Source organism: Dipodomys merriami, unplaced genomic scaffold (assembly GCF_024711535.1).
Source record: "Dipodomys merriami isolate MVZ:Mamm:240054 unplaced genomic scaffold, mDipMer1.0.p SCAF_11, whole genome shotgun sequence".
Lineage (NCBI taxonomy): Eukaryota > Metazoa > Chordata > Mammalia > Rodentia > Heteromyidae > Dipodomys > Dipodomys merriami.
This window is the reverse complement of record NW_027202382.1, coordinates 43,587,384-43,603,532: the sequence shown is the minus strand read 5'-3', so window position 1 is coordinate 43,603,532 and position 16,149 is coordinate 43,587,384. Positions and strand designations below refer to the sequence as shown.

At 53.5% G+C, this 16,149-nt stretch overlaps 2 protein-coding genes across 3 annotated transcripts; one reads left to right on the top strand and one right to left on the bottom strand.

Annotated features, from left to right (window-relative positions):
- Nucleotides 1-1,684: 1,684 nt before the first annotated feature.
- On the top strand, nucleotides 1,685-10,700 carry Spout1 (SPOUT domain containing methyltransferase 1). 2 transcript variants are annotated; one of them, XM_070014788.1, is made up of 12 exons: nucleotides 1,685-1,761; nucleotides 2,514-2,559; nucleotides 2,774-2,902; nucleotides 5,379-5,538; nucleotides 6,235-6,324; nucleotides 6,667-6,716; nucleotides 6,902-7,032; nucleotides 8,361-8,433; nucleotides 8,546-8,644; nucleotides 9,022-9,124; nucleotides 9,257-9,404; nucleotides 10,038-10,700. In XM_070014788.1, the coding sequence occupies exons 1-12, from the start codon at nucleotides 1,726-1,728 to the stop codon at nucleotides 10,104-10,106; spliced, it is 1,134 nt and encodes a 377-aa protein (XP_069870889.1). In that variant the 5' UTR covers nucleotides 1,685-1,725; the 3' UTR covers nucleotides 10,107-10,700. The 2 variants fall into 2 exon arrangements, with proteins under 2 accessions (XP_069870889.1, XP_069870890.1); XM_070014789.1 differs by lacking the exon at nucleotides 1,685-1,761 and having other exon boundaries at nucleotides 2,514-2,570.
- Endog (endonuclease G) lies at nucleotides 10,187-13,360 on the bottom strand. Its single transcript, XM_070014790.1, has 3 exons — nucleotides 12,656-13,360; nucleotides 11,755-11,864; nucleotides 10,187-10,530 (listed from the first exon to the last, which is right to left on the bottom strand). Exons 1-3 carry the CDS (start codon nucleotides 13,169-13,171, stop codon nucleotides 10,248-10,250), a joined length of 909 nt encoding a protein of 302 aa, XP_069870891.1. The 5' UTR covers nucleotides 13,172-13,360; the 3' UTR covers nucleotides 10,187-10,247.
- Between the last annotated feature and the right edge of the window lie 2,789 nt (nucleotides 13,361-16,149).

The window sequence follows — 16,149 nt, the reverse complement described above, 5'->3', positions numbered from 1 at the left end:
TACTAGACTGAATAACAAACCTAAATTTTTGGGGGGAGAGGGTGCCAGGTGTAGGTAGAGGGTGATATTTAAACTCAGTCTAGAGCTTCCTTGGCTTGCATAATCAGTAAGCACTCTACCACTTGAGCTACACCTCCATCCTGGCTTTTTACTGGTTGTTTTATTCTATTTTATTTTTTTGGATCCGGTCACGGGGCCTGAACTCTGGGCCTGGGCGCTGTCCCTCAACTCTTCAGCTCAAGGCTAGCACTCTACCACTTGAGCCACAGTGCCACTTCTAGCTTTTTTCTTTTTGCTTATGTGGTGCTGAGGAATCAAACCCAGGGCCTCAGGCATGCAAGGCAAGTGCTCTACCACTGAGCCACCTTCCCAGCCCCTTATTGGTTGTTTTAGAGGCAGAGTTTCACAGACTTTTCTGTCCATGCTGGTCTTGAACCTTAGTCTTCCTATCTGAGTCACCTAAGAAGCTAGAATTATGTGTGCGCCCCTGGTGCCCAGCAACACCTTTTTGTTGTGGATTTTGGCCTTGAGGCTTGAACTCTGGGCCTGAGCGCTGTTCCTCAGCTCTTCAGCTCAAGGCTGGAGCTCTACCACTTGAGCCACAGCGCCACTCGTTTTTCTGGAGGTTTATTGGAGATAAGAGTCTCACAAACTTTCCTGCTTGTGCTGGCTTTGAACCATGATCCTCAGATTGCAGCCTCCTGAGTAGCTAGGATTACAGGCATGAGCCACCAGTGCCTGGGTAGAGATAATTTAAAAAAAACCCAAAATCAGCAGTTGCCTGTGCTAAAGCGGGATGATAAATGAATGACAAGATTTACAGGATTTGGGGCAATGAAATTACATATTCAATGTTCACTGCAATGGTGGATACATGACTGAAGTTAGTCCAAATCCATAAAAAGGAACAACCCAAAGAGAACCCTAGCTGGTGCCGTGGCTCACACCTGTCATCCTAGCTGCTTACCAGGCTATAAGTCTGTAAGACTCCCCTCCCCCCTTTTTTTTTGTCTGTCGTGGTATTAAACTCGGCCTGGGCGCTGTCCCTCATGCATGCAAGGCAAGCGCTCTACCACTGAGCCACCTTCCCAGCCCCACTTCCGGTTTTCTGGTGATTTATTAAAGAGTCTCACGGCCTTTCCTGTCCCGGCTGGCTTTGAACCGCGATCCTCAGATCTCAGCCTCCTGGATAGCTAGGATTACAGGCGTAAGCCATTGGCGCCCGGCCTGGCCTGTAAGACTCTTATCTCCATCAAAAAGACAGAAGTGGAGGGGGTAACAATGTTCAAGAGGAAGTGGAAGTGTACTCATTACCTCACTCATGTAACTGTAACCCTCTGTATAGTATCTCTACAATAAAAAAAAAATTAAAAAAAAAAAAAAAAAAAAAAAAAAAAAGACAGAAGTGGAACTGTGGCTCACGTGGTGGAGCAACAGCTTTGAGTTCGAGCCCTAGGACGGGTACGAAAAAAATAAATAAAAGGGCGCTGAGCGAGTTGTGAGCACGGCGCCTGCTCGGACGAGGAGAGCGGCGGCCGAGGCTCCCGGCCACGCTGCGAGGCCGCGGGCTGCCCCGAGGCGCCGCGCCGTCCAATCCCCTGGCAGATTGGCGCCCAGACCACGCCCCCGCGAGCCACTGGGCCTCCGATTGGACGAATTCGGAGGGTGTGGCCGGAAGGTAAGGGTCTGATTGGCAGGGGCGTGGCCTAAGTCGCTCAGCGGAACATGGCGGATCGCGGGAGGAAGCGGCCCTGCGGCCCGGTAGGTGGCGGCGGTCGGGTTCTAGCGGCTCCGGGGCTAAGGTGAGAGCGAGCGCCGTGGGGCCGGGGCGGGCGCCCCCGCCGCCCTCCTCCCGCCGCCCGCGCGCCACTCAGCCGAGTCCCGAGTCTCCCAGGCTGGGCGCCGCGTGCTCCCCGCCGGCATCCCGGGCAGGGCTCACCCCAGGGCCGGGCCCCTCCGGGTGGTTCTTTGACCCGGGACCCTGCTCGCAATCACGAGATCTTTCGTAGCGACCGTGCCTCAGTTCCTTCTCTTGATGACGCACTCAGCAATTATTGCTCACAGTGTGCCTGTCCTGATCCCGGTGTTTGGGGTGGCAGTGTTCAGGGGTTCCCTGGCTTCCCTCTGTCTCGGTTTAGAGGGAGCAGCAAGCGTCCTCCCCGCACAGATGTCGCCTTTCAGCCCCACCCCCACCCCCCCACAGTGGGGATGATACTGGGGTTTGAACTCAGAGCCACACTTGCTAGACGGGCTCTCTACCACTTGAACCACACCTCCAGCACCTTTTGTTCGTTATTTTCAGATACGATCTTCTACTTTTGACTGGCTATGTCTCCCTTATAGCTAGGGTATTACAGATGTGGGCCACCACATTCAGTCTTCAGTGCCTCCTTCCCCCCTTTGATAGGACTGCCATTTGAACTCAAAGCTTCAGATTTGCTAGGCAAGGACTTTAGCATTTGAGAGGGGTCTCCCAGCCCCTCATCTTAATCCTGCTCTTTTTCCTTCTCCAGGGTGAACATGGCCAAAGGGTTGAATGGCGAAAATGGAAGCAACAGAGTAAGTAAGGGGTAAGAAAGCATCTGTGCCACCCGGCCTGAGGACCACTCCAGCAGTGGGAAGGGACACAGGGCCGGAGGGAGGGGGGAGAGAGTTCTATCTGCTCATCCCTAGCCTCCCTGAGGCGAGGATGACTCACTGAGAGGGAACTATGCCCTCACTACTTCCAACTCCTTCTGTCCCCATCAGTCAGGGTGTTCGTTCTCTTGTTCAGAGAAAGAAGAGAAAAAGAAATGGAAGGACCTTAAGATGACCAAAAAGCTTGAAAAGCAGCGAGCACAAGAGGAGCAGACCAAGCGGCAGAAGGAGGAAGAAGAGGCAGCTGCCCAGAGGAAGGACCAGGGTACAAGGCTGGGTCTTGGGAGGCGTATGGGTTATTGCCTGAGCAGCTGTCTTGTCTGAAGGCAGGGAACAGAATGTCACCTATAAAAGCCCTTAGGGACCAGTGGGTTCACACATTGTGACCTGATAAACTGAGGCCCAGAAAACCTCCCAGTCCTAACCTTCTACTTAAGGAGATTCAAGCATTCAAGATTAAGTTGCTGGGCTGGGAATGTGGCTCAGTGGTAGAGTACTTGCCTTGCATGCCCGAGGCCCTGAGTTTGATTCCTCAGCACCACATAAGCAAAAAGAAAAAAGCCGGAAGTGGCGCTGTGGCTCAAGTGGTAGAGCCCTAGCTGAAGAGCTGAGGGACAGTGCTCAGGCCCAGAGTTCAGGCCACGACTGGACCCAAAAAAAAAAAAAAATTTAAATTGCTGGGTACTGATGACAAATGCTTATAATCATTGCTACTCAGGCTGAGATCTGATATCAAGGTTCAAAGCCAGCCCAAAGTCTGTGAAACTTTTTTTTTTACATTTCTTTTATTTAAGTAGCTGTACAAAGAAGTTCCCATTCTACAAAACAATATATGAGTACAAAGTGTCTGACAACATTGTCACCCATCTCTCTTATCTCCAGTTAACTAGCAAAAAGTTAGAAATGAAGATGCGGCTCAAGTGCTGAGTGCCAGCCTTGAACAAAAAAGCCAAGTGAGAGTGTGACGCCCTGAGTTCAAGCTCTAGTACTAGATAGTGCACACATGCACACACTCACACATACACACAAAACATATACTTTATACCTCTAGAACTTTTTTTTTCCTTTCCTACCTCCTTCTCCCTACTCCCCTACCCCCTAGTCCTGGCAGGAAAACTAGGACACTATTCTTTGTTATTCCTGAGTCTTGAACTCGGGGTTTGGGTGCTGTCCCTCAGCTCTTCAGCTCAAGGGTACCACCCTACCACCTGAGCCACAGCAACCACTTCTGGCTTTTTCTGCTTATGTGGTGCTGAGGGCCTCATGCATGCAGGGCAAGCACTCTACCATTGAACCACCTTCCCAGCCCTGTCCCTAGCTTCTTTTGCTCAAGGCTAGCACTCTACCACCTGAGCCATAGCCCCACTCAGGCTTTTTTTATGTGATACTGAAGAATTGAACCCAGGACTTCATGCATTCTAGTCAAGAACTCTACCACTAAGCCACATTCCCAGCCTATCCTTGAGCTTCTTTTGCTCAAGGCTAATTAGTGCCCTATCACTTAAGCCACAGTGCTACTTTCTGCATTTGTCTGAGTAGTTTATTGGTGAGTCTCATAGAAATCGCTCATGCCTGTAATCCTAGCTACTCAGAGGCTGAGTTCTGAAGATTGTAGTTCAAAGCCAGTCCAAAGGTGGCGCTGTGGCTCAAACCTTGAGCTAAAGAGCTCTGACAGCGCCCAGGCCCAGAGTTCAAGCCCCACGACCAACAACAACAAAATCTAGTATTGCAGTGCTGGTGGCTCATGGCTGTGATTCTAGCTACTCAGGAGGCTGAGATCTAAGATTTAAAGCCAGCTAGGGAAGGAAAGTACAGGAGACTTTTTTTTTGTCTGTCATGGGGCTTGAACTCTGGGCTTAAGCACTGTCCCTCAGCTCTTCAGCTCAAGGCTAGCGCTCTACCATTTGAGCCACTGTGCCACTTCTGGTTTTCTGAGTGGTTTGTTGGAAACTAGAGTCTCACAGACTTTCCTGCCAGGGCTGGCTTTGAACCATGATCCTCAGATCTCAGCCTCCTGAGTAGCTAGGATTACAGGCATGAGCCACCAGTGCTCAGCCCAGGAGACTCTTACTTCCAATTAACTACCAGAAAGGCAGAAGTGGTACTGTAATTCAAAGTGATAGAGCTTTAGCCTTGAGTGAAAAAGCTCAGGGAAAGCGCCCAGGCCTTGAGTTCAAGCCCCACAAGTGACAAGAAAAAAAGTCTCATAGACTTTCCTGCCCTGGCTGGCTTCAAACCTCAGTCCTCAAATCTCAGCCTCCTGAGTAGCTAGGCTTATAGACACGAGACACCCAATTACCTTCATTTCCTAAATGGTGGTAAGGATGGAACTCTGGGCCTCATGAATGTTTGGAGTACACTTGAGTACTAGCTCTTGCCTAAAGTAATTCAGCTATGGCTGGTTGAATCAACAGACGTAGAACCCATGGAGATGAACCTACTGTGTCAGCTTATTGATACTAGCTCCTTATTATTCCCATCTGGCTTCTGGAGAATAAGGCAGGAGAAAGCCTGAGGAGGTGGACTGAACCCTCGGCTTTTACCCACTTCCTGGCCTGCCCCTGCTCAGACCACCATGTCCATTTTCCCCTTGGAGAAATTGAGACCCAGGGAAGGGAAGTGGATTTGTTTTGCTTATGTTAGAATCTTTCCCGGTTGGTAAATCTGTGACCCGGGGACTGAGGAGGCAGAGGAGGGTGGAGTCCCGGCTCACCTTAACCCAGAGCACTTGCCCTACTCAGGACGGCCCTACACCCTGAGTGTGGCCCTGCCGGGCTCCATCTTAGACAATGCCCAGTCACCAGAGCTTCGCACCTACCTGGCTGGCCAGATCGCCAGAGCCTGCGCCATCTTCTGTGTGGACGAGATTGTGGTGTTTGATGAGGAAGGCCAAGATGCCAAGTAAGGACCCACCTCCAGGGTACTGGGGCTCAGGGAGGGGGAGGAGCTGCCAGGGTTGGCTGGCTTCATACTGTGGTGGAAGACAGGGAGGTGATATAGGGGTCAGACTGGGCGGGGCAACTCTTGAAGGGGATTATAGTTCCGATTTTTTTTTTTTCCCCCTTTTTTGTGTATACTGGTACTGGGGTTTAAATTCAGCTCAAGCTTTTTTTTTTTTTGTGGGGCCTGAACTCTGGGCTGGGCGCTGTCCCTCAGCTCTTCAGCTCAAGGCTAGCGCTCTACCACTTGAGCCACAGCGCCACTTCCGGCTTTTTTCTTTTTGCTTATGTGGTGCTGAGGAATTGAACCCAGGGCCTCATGCATGCAAGGCAAGCGCTGTACCACTGAGCCACCTTCCCAGACCCTCAAGCTCTTTTTTACTCAAGGCATAGTGCTCTGCCACTTGAGCCACAGCTCCACTTCTAGCTTTTTGGTCATTAATTGGAGATAAGGATCTTAAGGACATTTCTTCCTGAGCTGCTTTGAACTGTGATCCTCTGATCTCAGTTTGCTGAGTAGCTAGGATTACAGGTGTGAGCCTCTAGCACCTAGCTCTAAACTCAGGCTTTGCCCATACCAGAACACATTCCTTACTACTATACTGAGCTGCATTCCCAGGTAGCGGTTGGATCTTGAGCCCTGTCTTTCTGTCTCCAGGACCGTGGAAGGGGAATTCAAGGGGGTCGGCAAGAAGGGGCAGGCGTGTGTACAGCTGGCTCGCATCCTGCAGTACCTCGAGTGTCCACAGTAAGGCAGTGACTTCCCTTGGTGTGCAGGAGGGCTGACAGCTAGGAGGAGGCCTTCCTGGGGACCTGCTGAGAACCACATTCCTTTTTGGTGTGTGCTGTTCCTGGGGCTGGAACTCAGGGCCTAGGTGCTGTCCCTTAGCTTTTTCACTCAAGGCTGGCACTCTACCATTTTAGTTAGAGCTCCACTTCCAGTTTTTTGGTGGTTAATTGTGGATGAGTTTCATGGACTCTCCTGCCAGGGTTGGCTTCAAACTGTAATCCACAGATCTCAGCCTCCTGAGTAGATAAGATTACAGGCCTGGGCCACCAGTGCCCAGCTAAGAGCCACATTCTTTACTAGGTACCTGAGAAAGGCGTTTTTCCCTAAGCACCAGGATCTACAGTTTGCAGGTATGGCTGGTGGCTGGTCAGCCGGACCCCTGTGTCCTCTGGACTGTCCCCAGACATGGAGAAATCGTCCAGTCCCCATTCACTGTCCATGTGGGAGAGCGGGTCTAAGGAGGAAGCCTGAGCTTGGAGTCAAGCAGGTTTGTGACCCATGGTTCCCATGGCTTTTCTTGCCCCCTTACCCCTAGGGCTTCTCAACCCCTTGGACAGCCCCCACCACATGCGCCAGGATGAGGAATCAGAGTTCCGTGAGGGCGTCGTGGTGGACCGGCCCACCCGGCTAGGCCATGGCTCCTTTGTCAACTGTGGCATGAAGAAGGTAGGAGTGGGAGGTGTGCTATGGTGTACCTCAGTCTCGGACACTCGGCAGCTACAGACAGCAGGCAAGGGCATCTGGGTAGGGACCTACACCCTGGACCAGCCTGTAAAATGAAAAACTCTATTGATGCAAATTTAGGCCTGAAAAGTGCCAAATACAGGACTCAAGAAATGAAGCCAAGCTGGGTGTCAGTGGCTCACACCTATAATCCTAGCTACTCAGGAGGCTGAGATCTGAGGGTCACGGTTCAAAGTGGTAGAGTGCTCACCTTGAGCTGAAGAGTGCAGGGACAGTGCCCATGCCCAGAGTTCAAGCCCCACAACCGACCAAAAAAAAAAAAAATTAAGTCAGACAGGTGCCAGTGTCTCACACTTGTAATCCTAGCTCCTTAGAAGGCTGAGATGCTGAGGATATTACAACGAAGCCATCCTGGGCTGAAAAGTCCTGGAGATTCCATCTCCAGAATGACTAGCAAAAAGCAGGGATGGAGCTGTGGCTTAAATGGTAGAGGGCCATCTGAATAAGCAAGCCAAGAGACGAGGCCATGGGCTGGGGGTATCACTCAGCAGAGAGCCGACCTTTCTCATGGTCAAAACGAATCTAGACTGTGAATAACAAGTTAAAAATCACCCAGGTACCTCTCCACGTTGCTGTAGAGCCAGGCTGGAGATTGGAGTATTAATTTACTGTTTACTCTCAAGTTTTTGATAGAGACAGAAACACTTAATTATGTGAGATACCTCCTCAAAAAGGGCACTGGTGACTAGCACCTATAATCCTAGTAACTTGGGAGGCAGAGATTGGGAGGATAGTGCTTTGAGGCCATCCCAGGCAAAAAGACATTTGTGAGACTTCATCTCAAACAATATCCAGACATAGTGGCATGCATCTGTCATCCCAGCTACAGAGGAAGCACGATGGCTGGGTCCATTATGCACCCGAGTGTCGCGGGGATGGACAGCAGGGTTCCAGCCTACTCTAGTCTCAGCATAAAGTGAGACCCTACCTACATTGTGCTCAAGTGTAAGTTGCCACAGCATGCCATGGAGCCACACCTCCACGTCCAGCTTTTTTGCTGGTTAATTTCTTGCCTGGGCTGGCTTCGAACTGTGATCCTCAGATCTCAGACTCCTGAGGCTGAGGCAAGGATTACAGGCATCAAACACCAGTGCCTGTGTTGTGTTGGTGGTTGTACGTGAATGGTCCCCTGTGAGCAGTCTGGGACCGGATGGAGGAGGGGGGTTGGTAGGTAGACCTGGACTCCTCGGATCTCTTGCTAGTCCTGCAGAGACCCACAGTTCGACCCATTTCTTCTGTCTTCTCCCCAGGAGGTGAAGATTGATAAGAACCTGGAGCCTGGGCTTCGCGTAACCGTGAGATTGGACCAGAAACAGCTCCCAGGTATCTGGAAGCTTCCCCAGGCTCTCTGGTATCCTAGCCAGAACAAGGGTTCAAATCCTCCTCCTTCTTTCTCCCTGTCCCCCGCCTCACCTACAGTGTGTTCTCCCTCCAGAATGCAAGACCTACCGGGGAACAGTTGTGTCTTCGCAGGACCCCCGCACCAAGGCCGGTCTCTATTGGGGCTACACCGTCCGACTGGCCTCCTGCCTCAGTAAGGATGGCTTTCATCCCCCGAGTGTTTGTCTGGCCCCCATACCTCATCTGGGAGGCAGCAGGGCACCTTGCTGGACACAGAAGTCATCCCAGGGTCCTGGGCTTATCCCCAGAGGTTGTCCTCTGGGCCTGTCTCTCTGAGCGCGCTGCCTGAGGTGCTGTTAGGTGCATCTGAAGAGGAGGATCATGGGTGGGTAATTGGTCGTGGACCTGCATTTCCTGCAGCATCTCCTGCCTACCCCGTAACCTCACTGGGTCCAGCCCTCAGCCTCCCATGAACAGTGTAAGGCCTGGCTGTGCCCCACCCTGCCCCGCAGGAATGCTGGGTACACATAGCCAGAGCGGGGTCCCACTGCGCTGCTCCCCCCCATCAAGGTGCCGTGTTCACCGAGTCACCCTTCCAGGATGGCTATGACCTGACCATCGGGACGTCGGAGCGAGGCTCTGATGTGGCCTCCGCCCAGCTGCCTAGCTTCAGGTAGGTGCCACCTGGCATGGAGGCCAGGGAGGAAGTGCACAGGCTGGACCTGTGTGTGGGGCGCTGCCACCCAGGGGCTTTTTCAGGGGTCCAGTGGGGCTCTGAGAAGTCTGTGACCCTCCCATGTGCCAGGCATGCACTAGTGGTTTTTGGGGGCCTGCAAGGACTAGAAACTGGAGTGGATGCTGACCCCAACCTGGACGTGGTGGAACCCAGTGTCCTCTTTGACCTGTACGTCAACACGTGTCCTGGCCAGGGCAGCCGCACCATCCGCACTGAGGTGAGCCCCCCTGCACCCCACTGCTGCACCAGTTCCCATGGGCTGGGGGGGGCGAGGGGACAACAACACAGTTGTGAGTCCTAAGTCCTGGGTTATGGTCCTATGCTCCCAGGCTCAGGGACCCAGGTGACCTGCCCGCTCCTGCCCAGGGCCTCTGTCCCCTCAGCATGCCAAGTTCCTCAGTGCCCCGGCTTCTGCCACCTCCTTGTGTGTGGGCATGGCGGCTCTCCCCTCGAGCCCCCTGTGTACTGTCCTGAGGAACAGTGTGCCCTGAGATCAGGGAGCCCCGACCTGTGTGCCTAAGGTCCGCAGGGCTCTGACCCTGCCACTGCTCCGGCTCCATTGCTCCTGTCTGCCTCAGACATGGTGACCACATAGTGACCGCCCCGATCTATCTCTTCCTGGAGGCCAAGTGCTGAGCCTGGGGACCAAGAACTCCTGCGCACCATCTTGCCCACCTGGCCCTCAGTGGGCATCAGTGCCAGCACCCCCGTTTGACGGAGGACAGAGCAGTAGACTGTCCTCTCACCAGCATAAGCATGGCCTTTGACCTTGGGCTCTGGAATCAGGCAGGAGCTGGGCAGCTAGACGCCAGCCTCCCAGGCCACAGCCCGGTGTGTGCCTCTCTTCCAGGAAGCCATCCTCATCTCGCTGGCCACCCTGCAACCCGGCCTCACACAGGCCGGTGCCCGGCTCTCCTGACGGCTGTGTCATCGGGACACAGATGAAGCGGCAGTGAAGGCAGATTCCCCTGTCACCTGGGACAGACAGCCGAGCTCGTCTCCAAAAATAACCAGCTTTACTGTGACCCGCCCCGACACCCCCGGCTCTCAGCTGCTGCCCTCACTTGCTGCCGGCTGTGATGGCCTTCAGGCTCCCAGCTCTGGCCAGGATGTTGGGCACAAAGAGCAGCCCCGAGGCCCGCTCGATGCTCTCGATGGGCACCAGGAAGCGCTCCAGTGGGAGAGTCTCGTCCACAGGGGCATTGGGCATCACGTAGGAGCGCAGCTCGATTTGCCCGCCTGCTGCCTCCAGGATCAGCACCTTGAAGAAGTGTGTGGGCACCGCCACGTGGTTCCTGCCAATCACCTGGTACTTCACATAGGACTTTCCGTCGGCCTCCGTCCTGTGAGCAGACAGGCACACTTGGCCAGGGGTTCTGGTTGTACCCAAGGCCACCTCCAGGAAGCCTGGAGCCTGCTTCCTCAGGAGACTTCTATGCCCTTCCTTGAGGCTGAGAACCCTGCAGAGTTCTCGTAGGTCAGGCAGAATGGGAGGCAATAAACACTGCTGGAAGAGTTGGCTCTCTTGTTTTCACACCCACCCCTGCAGGTGGAAGTGGCGTACCAGGCGGGCAAGGGCTGTGACAACCACGTGGCAGGCAGGTACCGGCAAAAGGCTTCTGGTTTCCCCTTGGCATTTGCCTCCATTGCACTTATGGCACCCCAGATGCCACCTTGGCTTGCCTGTGCTAAGTCCTTGCCACGTATACTGCTGAGTGAGTGTCTCCAGGAACTGTCCCAGGCCTTATCCCCTTTTTACAGAGCACATGGAGGTCATTTGCCCATGGCTCCCAGGGACTAGACAGTAAGTCCTGGGTTCCACGCCGCCTTACAGGGCCAGGTCTCTGCAGACCAGAAAAATCACTGATGCCAACAGTCCCCTAGTCTCTGGTGGGCTCAGGTGGAGGAAGTACTCCGCACAGCAGGGTGGGAAGGTAAGAGCTTGAGGCATGGGGGACCTATCAAGGGACAACACAGGACTGGGTGAAAGATGTAGGGCTTGGTGTACCACAGCAGGGCAAAGATGGGCAAGGAAGACACCCTAAGATCTTTATAGACATCAAAAGGGGAAACCTGAGCTGGGTGCGGACAGCTCATGCCTGTAATCTTAGCTTCTCAGGAGGCTGAGAATCATGGTTCTAAGCCAATGAGAAAGAAAAATCATTATGAGACATTGAATTAACCACTCAAAAACTGGAAGTGGCACTGTGGCTCAGTTGGTAGAATACTAGTCTTGAGCTTGAACACAGAGGATAAGGGACAGCACCCAGGCCCTGAGTTCAAGCTCCACAACTGACCAAAAAAAGAGGGGGAGGGGGACCCATATTACAGGACCCATACCTGTAATACTAAAGGAGGCTGAGACCTGAAGGATTGGATTTGGAAGCCACCAAAGTCTGGAGACTCCATCTCCAATTAGCAAGTAAAAAGCAAGACTGGAGTCATGGCAAAATAGATCCTGACTTACCCAGTACCCATCAAACAGGGGAACTTGACAGAACTTGCCAGAAACCAGATGGGATGACCCAGAGCCTATCACTAAGTTGGCTGTCTGGTTGCCGCCTCACCTGGGCAGGAAGAGTGGCCCTGTGCAGACATAGACGTTTTGGTAGGTGCGGGCCAGGCTGCGGCTGTACTTCTCCAGGTTGTTCCAGGCGTTCTGGTTGAGGTGAGGCACCTGGTGGGGGAAGTGGTGCTCAGGGGAACCATACCTGGGACCCCCTCTCCCATCCACCCCAGCTGCCCCACGCCTTGTGGGGTGGACAAGCGTCTGGAGGACACCAAGGAAGGGGCCACTCCCAGACCTGATGGCCATGAGGGTGAAGCCTGAGCAGGCCTGGCTTGAGTGCCACCCACCCCTGTCACGGGTCCCTCCTGCACCCACCCCACCAGTCTCCCAGCTCAAAGGAAGGGGCAGAGCCCCTGGCTGTTCAGAGAGGCTCGGCTATACCTAACCTTGAGAGGGGTCACGCCAGAGCCCCACTCGTTTCCATCCAGAGGTGCCAGAACCCTGCTGGGAAGCTGGCTAGAGTGAGGACAGCATGTCCGGAGTGCAGTGACTGGCACCAATAGCTAGCCAATGTGCGGATCGATTTCCTGGCAGCTGCTTGCAGGCAGTGCAGACAAAGGCCAAAAGCTTGGCTCTACACAGCTGGGCTCTTCAGCTGCGTGACCCTGGGCCAGCGACTGGGCCTCTCCCAGCCAAATTCCCACATTATAACTAATGATGGGCCGGAAGCGGCGCGTGTGTCCACGGCCACGCCGGAAGAGAGGGGTGAGACATCCCTGACCCCGTTCCACGACACGAAACGAGACCGTGGATGCGCCGGGGGCTCCCCTGCCGCCGGGAACGCGCGCCGATCCGGGCCGGGCCGGCCGCGGCGCGCCTCCGGGAGCTGCCCGGGGCCGCACGTGCCGGGGCTCGAGGGAGCCCCGCGATCGGCCGCCAGGAGCGGGGCCCGGCGCTACCTGGGGCGCGACGTTGCTCAGGTAGAAGGTGTCGTCCATGGCCTTCTGGCTCCAGCGGTGGTTGGCGGCCGCGGCGAGGTGGCCGCGGTCGAAGCCGCTGCCGCGGTAGTCGGCGTTGGTGGCGCGGTGGTAGGCGTGCACGGAGTCGTCCTCGCGGAAGTCGCACTGGCGGCGGTCGCCGTCGCCGCGGAGCCGCTCGGGCCGTAGCTGCTCGATCACCCAGAGCGCGCCGCGGGTGCGCGGGTCGTAGCACAGCGCGTACGACTCGCGGCTCTTGAGCTGCGCCACGCCGGGCAGCCCGTACTTGGCGAGCTCGGCCGCGCCGCGGCCCCCGGGCCCCCCGGGCCCCCCGGGCAGGGCAGGCAGCTCGGCCGCCGCCGCCACCGGCAGCACGGGCAGCCGAGCCAGCAGCCCCGGGCCCGCCCGCGTGTCCGCCCGCCCCCGCCGCCAGCGCTCGGCGGCCGCGCCCAGACCCGCGCCCAGGGCCAACGCCAGGCCGGTGCGCAGCGCGCCCATGGCCCGGCCCGGGGGAGCGAGGCCCAGCGCGGAACTGAGCAGAGGAGCCCGAGGAGGGCGGGATGCCCGGCCGCCTTCCGCTCGAAAGCGCGCACGGGAGCTAGGGCTCAGGCTAGGGAAGGCTTGGACTAGAACCGGGCGCCGGTCCCATTGCCCTTACTTTGCCCTTCTGAAACCCGGACCTGGAAAGGCGTGGCACCACCGCCTCAACGGCTGATTGGCCGATGACAGGCCTGGCCCCGCCCATCCATGCGTCTCCTGGGCCAAACTCTAACGTTGCGCATGTGCAAAACTTCCGGTCGCAAAATGCTGTCCAAGTGTCAAGCGCTTTGAGCCTTTGAGCGCGGCTTCATTTAATCCTCAAAATAGCTACGAGGGAGCTTCCAGTTGCCTGAACGGGACGAGGGATCCGGTTTACCAGACCTCCGTCTATCCTACCAACCACAAAATAAGCAATAAATTCTAGATCAGCAAGGGTTTTCATATTTCATATGGATGCTAACTGCTGGCTGAAACAGAAACTTGTTCTGTATATGTATATGTATAAGTGTATATATGTATATATATATATATATATATATATATATATATATATATATATATATATATATATATACACACACACACACATACACATACAGAACAGGCCTTGAGTTCCACACGACTAACAAAAAAATAAAAATTAAAGTCATGTGCAAGAGTGCACATCTGTAATCCCAGCACTTGGAAGGCTGAAATAAAAATTATATATAGACTATATATAATCTGTATGTAGAGATCAGTGTAGTTATGCAGCATACACACACATGTGCACACATTCATACCCAGAGAATTCAGACACAATGCAAATAATAGTGAAAATGATAGGAAAAATCTATTAGGAAGGAATATATCAGTCTGGTCACTAGACCCTGTAGCAAACTAGAGACACGAAGGCTGGAGAAAGATTCTTAACTGGCAGATGCCATGGGAAAGGGATACTTTTACCTTCAGCCATCTTTGGGGTACAGACTTAAGTGTTAGGTTTAAATAGAGGAGTAATTAGGAACTGGGGATGAAAGGGATGCATAGCGTTCCAGTTCCAGGTGTGGCCTGGCTGGTCATTCATTACCTGAGCACTGGTTCTCCTGGTTCAAAAGTTATGGCTGTTATTACTTGAGGGAGACAAATTATTATTCTGGTTCCAGAATGTACCCTTATCTTTTTTTTTTTTTTTTTGTCGGTCGTGGGTCTTGAACTCTGTGCCTGGGCGCTGTCCCTCAGCTCTTCAGCTCAAGGCGAGCGCTCTACCACTTGAGCTACACCGCCACTTCCGGTTTTCTGGTAATTTATTGGAGATAGGAGTCTCATGGACTTTCCTGCCTGGGCTGGCTTTGAACCGCAATCCTCAGATCTCAGCCTCCTGAGTAGCTAGGATTACAGGCGTGAGCCACCGGCGCCCAGCTTGTACCCTTATCTTTATAGGTGATTATCTTCATTTGGGAGTGGTCTGTCCTGCAAAACTCTGTTGGTGTGTGTGTGTGTGTGTGTGTGTAAAACAAGCTGCATGCTTATGTACCAGTAATGGGACTTGAAGTATACCTGGACAATGTCCCTTAGCTTAAGGCTGAAGCTCTACCACTTGAACCACAGTTCCTTCCAGCTTTTTGGTTGTTAATTAGAGATGAGTCTTGCAGATGCCAGGTACAGGTGGCTCACACTTGTAATCCTAATCACTCAAGAGACAGAGATCTGAGAATTGTGATTCAAAGTCAGCCATGACACGAAAATCTGTTAAGACTCTTGTTGGTACTGAAGAATGGAACCCAGGGCCTCATGCATGGTAGGCAAGCACTTTACCAGTAAGCCACACTCCCAGCCCTGTGAAACTCTTATCTCTAATTGACTACCACGAAATTGGACATGATGCTATGGCTCAAAGTAGTAGAACACTAGTTCAAGGACAGCACCTAGGCTCTGAGTTCAACAACCCACAAAAAATCAGTCTCGCAGACATCTCCTGCCTAGGCTGACTTGGAACTGTAATCCTTAGGTCTCTGCCTTCTGGGTAGCTAGAATCACAGGCATTGAGCCAACAGTGCCAGGAGTTTTTGAACTCAAGGACTTGTGTTCCAGATCAGCTTTTTCCCCCCACAGCGGGTGCTCTATACTTGAGCCACAGCTCCACTTCCAGTTTTATGCTGGTTGTTTGGAGATGAGAGTTTTGCTGAGCACCAGGGCTCATGTCTATAATCCTAGCTGGAGACTGAGATCTGAAGATTGTGGTTTGAAACCAGACCAGGAAGGTTAGTCCTAGAGATTCTTTACCTCCAAATACCCATCAAAAACCTGCAAGTGGGGGCTGGGAGGGTGGCTCAGTGGTAGAGCGCTTGCCTTGCATGCCTGAGGCCCTGGGTTCGATTCCTCAGCACCACATAAGCAAAAAGAAAAAAAAAAAGCCGGAAGTGGCGCTGTGGTAGAGCTCTAGCCTTGAGCTGAAGAGCTGAGGGACAGCGCCCAGGCCCAGAATTCAGGCCCCACGACTGGACCCAAAAAAAAAAATCTGCAAGTGGAGCTGTGGCTCAAGTATAGAGCACCAGCTGTGGGAATACTAGCCCTTGACAAAACAAAGCACAGGACAGCACCCAGGCCCTGAGTTCAAGCCCCAGGACAGGAACAAAAAGAAAAGACATTTTATCAGTGATTTTTCTCTGGATTGTAAGGGTATCATGGATGTTTCTGAAATTTTCTTTTTTCTTGTCTGTCGTGGGGCCTGAATTCTGCGCCTGGGCGCTGTCCCTCAGCTCTTTAACTGTAGACTAGTGGTCTACCACTTGAACCTCAGCCCCACTTCTGGTTTTTTCTGCTTATGTGGTGCTGAGGAATCGAACCCAGGGCCTCATGCATGCAAGGCAAGTGCTCTACCACTGAGCCACCTTCCCAGCCTGTTTCTGAAATTTTCATGGATTATAAATTGATATAATAGTATGGTGCATTTT

What these genes read in the sequence shown, in the direction of transcription:
- Spout1 (XM_070014788.1), top strand. Translation starts at nt 1,726, where the DNA reads ATGGCGGATCGCGGGAGGAAGCGGCCCTGCGGCCCG. An exon ending in GGAAGCGGCCCTGCGGCCCG is followed by an intron (nt 1,762 to 2,513) that starts GTAGGTGGCGGC and finishes TTCCTTCTCCAG; the next exon opens with GGTGAACATGGCCAAAGGGT. An exon ending in TGCCCAGAGGAAGGACCAGG is followed by an intron (nt 2,903 to 5,378) that starts GTACAAGGCTGG and finishes TGCCCTACTCAG; the next exon opens with GACGGCCCTACACCCTGAGT.
- Endog (XM_070014790.1), bottom strand. Translation starts at nt 13,171, where the DNA reads ATGGGCGCGCTGCGCACCGGCCTGGCGTTGGCCCTGGGCGCGGGTCTG. An exon ending in TGAGCAACGTCGCGCCCCAG is followed by an intron (nt 11,865 to 12,655) that starts GTAGCGCCGGGC and finishes TTCCCCCACCAG; the next exon opens with GTGCCTCACCTCAACCAGAA. An exon ending in GGGCCACTCTTCCTGCCCAG is followed by an intron (nt 10,531 to 11,754) that starts GTGAGGCGGCAA and finishes GTCTGCTCACAG; the next exon opens with GACGGAGGCCGACGGAAAGT.